The 12,966-nt window shown below is 35.4% G+C and overlaps 1 protein-coding gene across 12 annotated transcripts in view; it reads left to right on the forward strand.

Moving 5' to 3' along the window:
• Positions 1-12,458, forward strand: part of WWP1 (WW domain containing E3 ubiquitin protein ligase 1) — a 119,377-nt gene extending 106,919 nt beyond the window's left edge. For 11 of the 12 annotated variants that reach the window (XM_010588383.3, XM_064267882.1, XM_064267883.1 and 8 more), the window contains 4 exons: positions 3,177-3,281; positions 5,908-6,004; positions 6,431-6,503; positions 11,496-12,458. In XM_010588383.3, the coding sequence (XP_010586685.2) occupies positions 3,177-3,281; positions 5,908-6,004; positions 6,431-6,503; positions 11,496-11,595 (375 nt within the window). In that variant the 3' untranslated portion in view covers positions 11,596-12,458. The remainder of the gene's footprint in view (positions 1-3,176; positions 3,282-5,907; positions 6,005-6,430; positions 6,504-11,495) is intronic. The other variant, XM_064267884.1, reaches the window with a different exon arrangement.
• The last annotated feature ends 508 nt before the right edge of the window (positions 12,459-12,966 follow it).

Consider the following 12,966-nt stretch of genomic DNA (forward strand, 5'->3'; position numbering starts at 1 on the left):
TTAAATCATGTGGCACAATCTTGAATCCTCTTATTCATTCAAATGTTTAGAAAAAAAATGTTTAGAGGATATTAAAATCACAGCTATTGAGCAGGGGTCTTGATTAAGCTCTCTGAATCACGATGATGTCATGTACACAAAATCATCCATCAGTGCCAGCTGTTAGGGTTAATTAAGAGTGAATGGAACCCTATTAAAGTGCGATTCTGGGAACTTTCTGAAATCCCAGTTTAGTAGTCAGTTGACTCAAAGATCAGAATTTTTATTTGGACTTATTAGGAGTGTATCAGGAATCCTTGAGGTCTTCTTTTCCCACATAAATTAGAACATAGGCAGGCATTGGGATAGTCCTTGGTCCCCTTTGGGTACACTATTTTGACTTTAGCTGTCTTGGGTCCTCTGTTAAGATTTGGTTCATTCATGTAATCAAATATATATTAAAAAATTAATATTTTAAATTTATACAGTAATATTCCTGTGTAGAAACTCACCTTCTGACAACTCTGACTAGAAAGGACTCTGAACCTGATGGACATGTAGACTCTCCTTAAACCTGGTTAATATCTCTTTACTAGTTTGGTTATCCAAATTAGCAGAAACACATTAGAAGAATAGTGTGGCAATATATTAAAAGTTGTCGTCCTGAGACTGGAAACAAGGCAAAGATGTCCATTCTCACCGCTTCTTTTCAGCATTGTACTAGAGGCTATAGCCACCACAATAAGGCAAAAAAAAAGGAAAGAAAAAGAATAAAGATTGGAAAGCAGGAAGACTGTGTTTATTTTCAGGTGACAACATGACTGTCAACTTCGAAAATTTTAACCCACTGCCATTGAGTCAATTGCAACTCAGCAGCCCCACAGGTTGCTAGGGGTTCCAAGGCTGTAAATCTTTAGGGAAGCAAACTGCTACATGTTTCTCACAGAGCCACAGGTGGTTTTGAACGGCTGACCTTTTGATTAGCAGTTGAACACTTTAACCACAGCGCCACCAGGGCTCCTTTAGAAAATCCTAGGGAATCTACAAATAACTACTAGAAATAATAGTTCAACAAGGGTGCAGGGTACAAGGTCAATAATAAAAATCCATTGTTGTGTGTATTTCTATATACTAGTAACAAACACTTGGAAATGAAAATTTTAAATTTCATTTACTAGAGCATCAGAAAACAAACCAATTTAACAAAAGACATGCAGGACCTCTATACTAAAAACATTGCTCAGAAAAATTAAAGAAGGGCTGGGTAAATGGAGAGATGTACTGTTATGGAATGAAAGACTCACTATTGTTAAAAGATGTCTGTTCTCTCCCCAGTTAGGCTCAGCACAGTTCGATCAATGCCCAACAGAACTTTTTGTAGAAGTTGACGAGCTGATCTAGAATAGCCAATTATGAAAAAGGACAAACTTGAAGGATTTATACTACCTGATTTCAAGACCTAGTCTAAAGCCATAGTAATTAAGATAGTGTAATATTTGTGAAAACAGACAAATAAATCAGTGGAATAGTATAGAGAGTCTAGAAATAGACCTAGAAATATACTATCAATTAGTTTTTAACAGAAGTGCTAAGATATTTCAGTGAGGAAAGATAAAGCCTTTTCAACAAATGGTGCTGGATATCCATATGGAGGAAAATGAACCTTGATCCCTATCTTCATACCTTAAAGAAAGATTAATTTATAATGAATTGTAAACCTAAATATGAAAGTTAAAAAGGAAATATAGGAGAAAAACTAGTAGGCAGAAGGTTTCTTACGGAGAGCACTAAAAGCAATAACCATAAAAGAAAAAAAATGGATAAAATTGGATTTCATCAAAACCAAAAACTTTGGCTCTTCAGAAAACACTGAAGTAAATGAACAGGTAGCCTGTAGCCTGTATACAGACTGGGAGAGATTATGGTAGTATCTAGAATATATATATATAAGCTCTTATAACTCAATAATAAAAAAAAAAATTTTTTAAACGGGCAAAAACTTGAATAGACACTTCATAAAAGAAGATATACAGATGACAACTAAGCACATGAAAAGATGCTCAACAGCATTAGACATTGGGGAAATGCCAATTAAAACTAAATGAGATAACCCCTTTGGCACGGTATTGGTAGTTTCTTATGTTAAACATGCATCTCCTTTATGACCTAGCAGTTCTGTTAAGTATTTACCCAAGAGAAATGAGATCATGTCCATACAAAGACTTAACCGTGAATGTTCAAAGCAACTTTATTCATCAAAGACAAAAGTTGGGAGTAACCTAAATGTCCATCAACAAATGAATGGATAAACAAGTTGTTGTATGTTCATATAACAGAATGCTACGCAGCACAGCAATATGAAAGAATGAGCTGCTGTTAAATATAACAACATGGATGAATGGGGAAAAAAGCAGAAAAGTGTGTGTGTATGTGTGCATGCTCGTCTGTACTGTCTGTACATATATGTATGTGTGCGTATACATGACTGCTGCAAGACAAACCTAATGTATAGTGGAAGAAAGCAAATGGACTGCAAAGGGGCATGATAGAAATACTCTACATTTTAATCATGGTGACGGTGACGTTTATACATCTATCAAAACTCATCTAACTGTATACTTAAAATGTGTCCATTTTATTGTATGTAAATTGTAGCTTAAAGTTGAAATATGAAAATAGTTTACAAATCAGAAAGAGCTGTTATGTATTTTATTATACCGAAACCGGGTTTATCCCATATGTATTAAGTTGAGGTTATTTGAAAATTTCACATATGTAGGATATTTTATTCCCAAATAGTGTAGGTAAATAGAAGGCTAGCATATTTTTAATATTTAAATACGTGATTTAGCATAGATTACCCAAAACAAGAACCACAGATTTATGTCATCAGGAGTTTGGAATATATTTATAGTTAAGGGATATGCTTTTCAGTACAACTAATGTTTTTCCTTGAAGAACACAGTTACTATAAATGTTGCTTTCGGTTTGAGGTCAGTAAAGATAAAATACCAAAGAACTGTTTATGCTAAATTGCTACAAATGTTAGATTTGATGACCGTGATCGTTGTTTGTAGTGCACATAGCTATTCATGCAATTATGCTATGTGCGTAGGTGTGCATTAGAGGATTTCAATCATAAAATGATTCTGTTCACCAGATCTTTATTGTGGCCTAATAATGTGCTCATTTGCCAGGTTATGCTGTGTGGCATGCAGGAGGTTGACTTGGCAGACTGGCAAAGAAATGCTGTTTATCGGCATTATACAAGAAACAGCAAGCAAATCATTTGGTTTTGGCAGGTATTTGCTTTTATCTTTTTGAAACAAAGCATTCAAGGAAAATATGTCCTAATGAAATGGTAGCTTAAAAAACAGTTTACTTCTTAAATTAAGACTGCCTTTAGTCATGGTTTGTAGTCTTCCAAGTCAAAATCAGAAGTGAGTATGTAAACACTTATATTCCATTGGATTCTCCATTGCTGCTATCTTCCTAATGAAGAAACAAATGGCAGAGTCTTCTTTAAGTAATAGTTAATGGTAATAATTATAGGCATAGCATATTTTCTAGTGGTATCAAAGTATCCTATAAATTCTAGTTAATTCTAAAAGTAAATGAGGAGGCCTGGAGAAGTATGTTTTTAATGAGAATCTAAGTGCAGGTACTGAATTCTTCTGAAGGGGATAATATGCTAGGGAATTAGAATAATCTAGGAGATAATGCTGAGGGATGAGTTTCTTTGTTTTTATTATCTTTGTTTTGACTTAAATGGAAACTAATTTTGAATCACATTTTATTTTAATAGATTAGTTTGTTTGCTTTTTTTGAGAATTTAAAATCTCTAAGCCAGGAACATATTTCACATAAATATTCTACTAATTGAGATTCATTTCAGCAACCTAGTGAGTGAACTTTTGTTCCTTCTGCTTAACTGCTTCACTCTCTGATGGAAAGCAAGCCGGGGTTTTATATTAGTAAACAAAGATTTTGAAATTGTTGCATCTTTTTATAAGGATATATGTCATGAGTTTATTGCTTAATACTTTAAAAAAGTGTGGACAAGTAGAAATATCTATGTCTGTACACACACACACATGCACCTCTCAACATGTGCAGAGTGACACATGCCTGACTATTGCAACATTATGTACGTACCAACAGAGACCTGAAACAACCTAAATGTCTATCAGGAGGAGACTAGGTAAATAAGTGGTAGTATATTAGTGCTATACCTTATAGTCATTCTTTTCTCCTTTTTTTTTTTTTAATGCAAGTTAACAAAAGTATTAGAGAATAATATGTTTCAAAACAATATGAGGGGAGGAATGGAAAGTGCTAAACGTGTGTATAATATGACGACGTCTAGTTAAAATTTATAATCCATCTATGAGAGAGCTAGTTAATGAATATACCATCTCTGAAAAGATAGACAAAAAAGACAGGCAACAGTTCCAGAGGGAAGCTGAGAGTTGGAGGCAAAGATAGGAAAGCTGATTTTCACTCTGTACCCTTTTATTACTTTTTGAATTCCACACTGTGTACATCTATGATCTATTGTATAAAATAGATAGTAAATAAATAAGCAAAAAGATAGGAATAAATCCACTTTCCAGGCTAAAACCTGACTTGCATTGCATGCAGTATTTGTACAGGTGTTGGTTATCTCCCCTTTCAGGCTCTTCACTAGCTCCATTACTCATTTGTGTTCCCTGACTTTCCATTTAGACATTATATTTATAAACCTGAGGAGCTTAGGTTTAAGAGTTATCTAAATCCAAATGAATGGTTGTGTTTTCTGAATTGGGTTTGTTTAAAAAGGCAAGTGATGAGGTTTATGGCAGACCCAGTAACCCCTGTTTCTATGTCTTAATGATACACGTGCCTTAGCACAATTCTACACCGAAACATATTTGGTCATGTTTAGCATAGCATTTTGTTCTGATCCTTATAGTTTATTCCCTTTTTTTAAGATAGATTTCTCCTCCCAGAAAGCCCCCTGTGTTTCTTACTTTCTATTATAAGATACTCAGACCTAGCTGTCTCTCGATTTTTTAGGTGTGTACGATACTTCAGCAATTCAGATCAGTATTTTACCACATTATCCACCCATTTGTGTCCCTCTTTGAAAAGAACTAGTCGATGAACTAGATATTTTTAGAGAATTGTGTACTTTGAGTTTTAAGTACCAGTCAGGAAGTATATAAAGAATTGGGAGAATGGGGTTTGTGGGAGAAAATACCACAAAATAGGGAAGTGTTCGTTTATTTTCAGTAGCTTCAAGGGGTTGGGGATGGTTGGTTCAGGGCAGGATAACATAGTGGTTTAGAGCTCAGGAAGCCTTGAGTTCAAATCCTAGATCTACCACTTACTGGTAATTTGAGGACAAATTATTTACCTTCTCTAGGCTTCCGTTTCCTTATATGTACAGTGGGGATAAGGGTGATGGTGCCTATCTTATAGAACTGTGAGGACTGAAAAAAAAAAAAAACAGGAAAAGCATATGACACAGTGCTTGGCAGGAGCCCTCAATAGGTGGTAGCTGTTCTAATCCAACACCGTCTATCCTGGCTCCACCTCTTAGTGGTGTGACTTTAAGCAAGTGACGTAACCTTTCTAAACCTCCATATCCTCTGTCAAAAAAACCTGTTACCATCAAGGAGATTGAGTCTCATATCCTCTCTGTAAGAGGGATGTAATAATAATAGGGGCCAACCTATAGTGTCGTTGTGAGGAATCCTTGAAGATAGATTCATAGTGTACTTAGCACAGTGCCTAGCCTTAATAAATGATAAATGCTATGACCACTTTTTATCACGCCTTTTGAACCAATTTCAAGTTGAATATTATTTTTTTCAAGTGTCTGTTTTTCATGATTGAAGATATTTAGCATTTATTTTATATTAAAATAAGTTTGATTTTGTTATGCAGCTTGTGAAAGAGACAGACAACGAAGTAAGAATGCGACTTCTGCAGTTTGTCACTGGAACCTGCCGTTTACCTCTGGGAGGATTTGCTGAGCTCATGGGTAAATGTGGTTTTCCCTACAGTTTCTCTGTAGATAATTTTGTAATAATAGTGGCCTTTTGATGTATGGTAAACTTGAACCTAAGGATTATTTTTCTGTGCTCTGTGTAGGGCATCTGCCAGAAGAAGGAATGGTTAATGTCAAATGCATTTGTAAGACAGACATGAAATTTTCCTCACATAGCCCAGTTGGCCAGTGCTGTGCTTCCTGGGGTTATCTGGAGGGGAGCAAGAATCTATAGAGCTAATTTATCTGTCCACTGATATGATTGTTACTGCTGGGTCTCTGCAGCAGTCTAGGCAGAAGCAGCTCACATTTAGTTTATTCTGTATCATTCATATGACTCTGTGACATGTTATTTAACTAGTTGTCAAAATCAGAAAGTTTGAAGGACCAGTTAAATTTTGTCTTATTTTCCTGGTTTAGGTAGTAATGGGCCTCAAAAATTTTGCATTGAAAAAGTTGGCAAAGATACCTGGTTACCAAGAAGCCACACGTGGTAAGTTCAAGAATTCTAAATAGGAAAGTGCAAGGCAAAGAGAATCGTGTTCTTTTTTTTCTTTAAATACATAAGATCCAGTATAACTGGTTATTCATTAATGTAGTCAGAATTTCACCTGTGAGGACAGACTGATTGATACTGATTTCTAGTTGAGTAATAGAAATATTTGAGAAATATATCTGCTGATTGAACAAATATGTATCAAGTAGCCACTATATATAAAACAAAACGGAAATTGCTCCCTGCCTTTTACAAAGCTTGCACTCCCTGATGGGTACACAAATTATAAATAGGTAAACACGTAACTACTTACAAATTCTAGGAAGTCCTTCCAGAGAAATAAACTGTGCTGTGATAGAGAGCAGCTGGAGGGAACCTGCTATAGATTGAGTGGTCAGGGAGACTTCTCCAAAGGGGTAGTGCTTAAGTTGAGTTTGATAAATAGCATGTTGTGGGAAGAAATGGGAAAAGGGCATTCTTTGCCCAGGGTTATTTGCAAAAAGACTCTCAAGTGGGAAATAGTTTTTCAAGGAAATGAAAATTGACCAGTGTGACTGAAACTTCATGAGTCAGGGGAGAGGGCATGAAAAGAAGTTGAAAATCTAGGCAGGGGCTATGTAGAGCCTTATAGGATGTTATAAGGAATTTGGGTTTCGTTCTGAGGATAATTGGAACCCTTCGAAGAGTTGTAAATAGCAATAGGATCCAAGAAAAATCACTGTGGCAGCAGTGTAGAGAAGGAATTGGATAAAGAAGCGAGTGCAGGGAAATGAGTTACCAAGCTAGTATAGTCACACAGGCAGAAGATGCTGGGGGCCTGGAGATACAGCGGTTCTCGTGTGCTGACATTGGCATTTATGGTGGAGAAGCGATGGTGGGTTAAACTCCTCGCACCTTGGCATAGATCAAGGTAGTAACCCAAACTGTTGTTTCTGTATTCTTCACCACTATACACTTGCACTTTAAAACAAAAAAAGCCAAGTTCATTGAAGATTGCTCTTTATGACACAGCAAAAGTGATTAATTTTATTCAATCTTAATGCTCAGTATATGTCTTTTTAATGTTCTGTGTGTGACAGAAAATGGGAAGTATGCATAAAGCACTTCTGCACACTGGAGCAAGATAGTTGTTGGGAGGGAAAGCTCTTGGGCAGTTGCACGAGTTAAAAAATGAACTAGCTTTTTTATGGAACACGATTTTTTCTTAAAAGAATGACCAACAGACTGACTCTTTGATATTTGATAGACATTTTTTGAAAGTTAATGAAGTAAGCCTGTCACTTCAAGGAAAAAACTGACAATATTTGTTGGCGGTAATAAAAATTGAGCTTTCAAGTAGAAGTTAGAATTTGGGGAAATTGGTATGTACTCCTCTGATCTTGGCAGCTTGCCAAGACTTTTCTGATGAGATTGGTAGTGTTAACAACTATGATTTTTTTTTTTTCTATTACATAATTAAATGTGTTAACATTTGGAAAATCTTTTTAAGTTGGAGAACCAATATTTCCAAATTACCAATGTACAATGTTACAAAATCATGCATGGGTTAAAAAAAAAAAAAATTCAAAGTGCAAGATAGAGCAATCGATTTTAATGTAACAAAGTAAAAAAAAGTTCTTTGATATGATTCAGAATCCACATTGTAAGTAACCCTGTCAAGTCTAATAGAGTATTAAAGAATAATATCCACAATTATCTCAGAAGATGATTAGACTCTGCATTTTCCAACTGTGTATCTATGTGGGTTAGATTTTCATATACTTAAACCAAAGCAATGTAATGCAACAGAATGAACGAAGAAGTGGCTATGAAGCCAGACATTAATAAGATTTGTAAAAATATAAAATAAGGCTACTCTTTTCACTATTTTTTAAAATAGTTTTTTTTTCATAAAAATAAGTTATTTTTATTTCAAAATGAATAAATATTTTTTAGTATCTTGGTTTTAATTCCTAACATACTATTTATCAATAAACATAATCCACACTAAAAAAGCTCTTTGGGAGGGGTTCTCAATAATTTTAAGAGTGAGAAGGGTCCCAAGACCAAAAAATTTGACAACTGTTGGCATAGATTAAAGTAATGGGTCCAAAGGAAAGGGAGAAATTGTGGGGGACAGGAGAAAGTTAATAACCAAAGGAGGGAGTTCCTTAAGAAAAATGAACAGAATTGGGATTCAGAGTACAAGTTAAGGAAGCCGCTTCTGATAGAAACAGGAATACTTCCTTGTTTGTTTGTTTGTTTTAAGTAAATTGTGATATAACCTGATGAATTAGCCTTGATGATTCTCAGAGGAAGGAAGGGCACAGAGTCTGACAGCTCTCATTTCTAGGGCTTTGCTTAGTGAGGTAGCTGCCCTCAGGGCAGAGGTTCCTCAGACTCCCTACAGTGGCATAGCAAGCCACAGGGTACTCTGCCCTCAGGCTACTTGGGAATTGTATTGGTCAGTCTCTTTCCATTTTATAGTTAAGAAACTAGAAGTAACAGATTTGATTTTGTGTGTGAACACATACACAAACCAGACTCAAAAAGCTGGAACTGAAAGTTTTAAAGTATACAGAATTCTGATATTCACATAGTAAGTACTCAATAAAAGATAAATAGATTTTAGTATGTCTCTGTCCTTTTGCTAACCAGCAGAAAACATAATGATTGTCTTCAAACAGGAAACCTGATGGCTTAGTGGTTAAGTGCTACAGCTGCTAACCAACGGGTCAGCAGTTCACATCCACCAGGCGCTCCTTGGAAACTCTATGGGGCAGTTCTACTCTGTCCTGTAGGGTCGCAATGAGTCGGAATCTACTCAGCAGCACTGGGTTTGGTTTTTTGGTTTGGTCTTCAAACAGCCCTGTTTGGGTCTTTTCAAGTAATCTACTTTCTTATTTGGTTCAACTCAATGTTTACTAAGCATCTGCTGTACGGGAAGTAGAGAGATCAGTGTTGTGAGAATAGAGAGATGACTCTGCCCTGATGGGTTTTAGAATCTAATGAGAGAAGCCAGTTAGTCATAATACAGTAAATACTATGAGAGAAATAAAAAGAGCTTATAGAAATTAAAAGAGCTTATGTAAGATGCTCAAGAAGAACCTCTTGGAGGAAGTAGTTCCATTTAAACTAATCCTTGATAATTTTCATAGGCAGAAAAGGATATTCCAGACTGTAGGACAAACCCAAGAACATGGTCATAGAAACAGAAGTGTCCAGTATATTTGGAGAACATTTAGTTAGTTGATAGGGGGCTATACCAAAGAGCATACATAGGCTTTTATTCTCCCCTTTCCCCCAGGAGCAATTGGAAGGCAGCAAAGGTTCTCAAAGAGTGGCATAAACTGGCTTGTATCTTCTTACGAAGGTACCTCTGGCAGTGATGTAAGGCTAGATAGGTTATTGAGAGGTTGGGGGAAAAATAGAGGCAAGGTGAATAGACAGGAAATTTTTATCATAGTTCAGGTAGATGATGAGGAAGTATATATGTAAGTATGTAATGACAAAAGAAGTGTCGGGGAAAAAGATGGGAGAGATTTGGTGGATGGAGTGGCAGGATTTGACAAAGGCCGTATATAAATGATAGAAGAGAACTAGAAAGTGACCAGTTGTCTTAGTATAAAACCAAACCAGAAAAACAAACCCATTGCCATGAAGCCAATTCCAACTTACAGTGATCCTATAGGGCAGAGTAGAACTGCCCCATTGGGTTTCTAAGGCTGTAAATCTTTACAGAAGCTGACTGCCACATCTTCTCCCATGGAGCACCTGGTGGGTTCAAACCACTGACCTTTTAGTTAGCAGCTGAGTGCTTTAATCACTGTGGCACCAGGGTCCCTTGTTTTAGTATAAGTTTACTGAAAAATGGTATTTTTTCCTGACCTCAGCTGTCAGACTCTACCTTGAAGCATGAGTTTAAAAATAAAAGAGGAGGGCAATATATGGTCTGTTTAATTGCTACCACTAATACAGCTAACTTTAAAAGTGCTTTTGACCTCTCTATAACGTGTCTAGCCTTACATCACTGCCTGAGAAGAGCACCGTTTTAATTGGCTGCCTGGTTTCAAAAGGTGCTTTTAATTCTCAGATTTTCTTTTAGGATTAGAGTTTATTCCCTCTAACATAGGAGTGGAGGCAGGGGCAGATGGAAAGTGGCGGGAGTGGTAAGAGGGAACCTGGATAATCTATAGAAACCTTCCAGATGAGAAAATGAAGGTACAGAAAGGTTCTGACTCCTCAGAGCTATTTAAGTAGTCACTAATAGAATGGGGACCAAAACTCTGGTCACACAAATCCTAGTCCATCCACTCAGTGCTGGGGCTCACAAAATTAAATATTATTCCACCTTGTAAATTGGAAAAACAATACATTGGTATTTTAAGTATTTTCCTATTTCTCATCAATTAATCCCAGAAAGGAATTCTTTCTGGTGAGATTGAAAAGGTATTGTTTTAGAACAGGTTATGCATATGAGGAAGAGATTATTTGAAAAGACAAAGAAAAGGACATACTTGTGTATTGACTGTCTCCACCCCAGAATGTGAGTTCCATGAGGACAGGGACTTTAATTTTTCATTACTCTATCAACAACGGCTAGAACAATACCTGGTATATAATAGGTGTTCTGTATGTAACTGATGAATGAATGAATGGGGTACTTTTAACCCAAGAAAAGTTAAAAGGATTCATGATACAGTGTAAGCAGAAATAGTACAAAAAAGAATTTTTTTTTTAAATCCAGTCTTTATCCACATTGCCACAATTGTTATTTGTAATCCATTTTATGTGTAGATCTTAAATTTGAATAGACTGCTATCAGAAATTAGGATATGTTAATATTATACTAGTTAATATGTTACAATACTTGTGGCAAAATTTTATATAGATAGCATAATTCCTTTATCCATTCAGTTTTTCAAATATGCTTTAAAATACTGTATTAGAAATATTTTCAGAGTTTGTTTTATTGAAAGCACATCTGCTTTTGTTTTTGTTTCTGTTCAGTTTTAATCGCTTGGATCTACCACCATATAAGAGTTACGAACAACTAAAGGAAAAGCTGCTTTTTGCAATAGAAGAGACAGAGGGATTTGGACAAGAATGAATGTGGCTTCTTGTCTTGGAGGAGCTCTCGCATTTAAACACCCCAGCCAAGAAAAATTGCACAGATAGTGTATATAAGCTGTTCATTCTGTACAGTGAATTTTCTGAACCTCTCAAAGTATAAAGGTTTTCCGTTCTTCCACAGAAATATGCAAAACAATTCATCCTTTTCTACTTTATTTATTGTTCCCTTGAAGTGACTGACCAGGAAAAAGATCATCCTTAAATTTTGAAACAAGACCTTATTAAAAAAATAATAAGTATATATCTATATAAGCATATATGATAGTGGCTCTAGTTTTATAGAGCTCCAAGTGTATTAAACATGACAGCCGTTCATTCAAAAAGATCCGGATTTGCTTTACCTTTTTGCTGTTATCCAGGGGAAAAAGTGCAAATTGCTCTACGTTGCTCTCCCTTATGCAACATCTCCTAAGGGTGTTTAGTTGCATGGCTGTCCAGGAAGGTATTAAAGGCTTAGGCCAAATCTTACTTCGAGTATATTAAGAAATGCTGCTGGCTTTTCTAAAGACAGGGGCTTGAACCTGTCAGTTTGTTTTAAATACAGTAGTAGGAAATTTTCCCTCTTGGCTATATCAGTAATACAGTCAAAGTAATGAATGAAACCATAACTTACATAAAATTCATATATTAGAACTGATACCATTTAGTTAATTGTAGAGATTGGAAATAATTCGTTGAGCAGCACAGAGGCTTGTTTACATGTTACTTTGGGATGCTAGGTATTTGTGGAATTAAGAATCAGGCACTTCTCTACTGTTTTTAAATCTGTGGTGTTCTTCAAATTTAACTCAATAAATTGATGCAATTTGATACTTAGGAGCATATAAAAGGAAATGTGAACTTTGCCGCTTTTGTTTGTGTTCAGAGTTTGAGTTTTATAAAATCAGATGGATTGAAGAGTTACATAAGCATTTAAACAAATGACTAGCAATTTTCTATTAGTGTTTAAATAGTTCCTTCCACTTAAATTCATGAAAATTCTATGTATCTGAATTAAATACACATACAAAAAAATCTTCTGGTCCTTCCCCTTTTTACATAGACCAAATTATTTTTGTCCTAAATAAAAAATAACACTTTTTACTTGTTTTTCATTATTAAGGGCATTTGCTAAACTACAAAGATATATAACACAATCTGATGTGAATGATATTAACGCTACTTTTAGCAAACCAGGCTTATTAATAAATACTTACATTTCCCTTTGTATCATGCTTTCAATATGCACTGTAAATTTCATTAACTTAAAATTTTTTTATAACCATGGGACTGACTTCTTAGAATTTAAGTGATATCTGTAATGTATTTCACTGCTAAGTGCATATGGAAAATATTAGTATACAATTTA

The sequence above is a fragment of the Loxodonta africana genome, chromosome 14 (assembly GCF_030014295.1).
Source record: "Loxodonta africana isolate mLoxAfr1 chromosome 14, mLoxAfr1.hap2, whole genome shotgun sequence".
Taxonomy (NCBI): domain Eukaryota; kingdom Metazoa; phylum Chordata; class Mammalia; order Proboscidea; family Elephantidae; genus Loxodonta; species Loxodonta africana.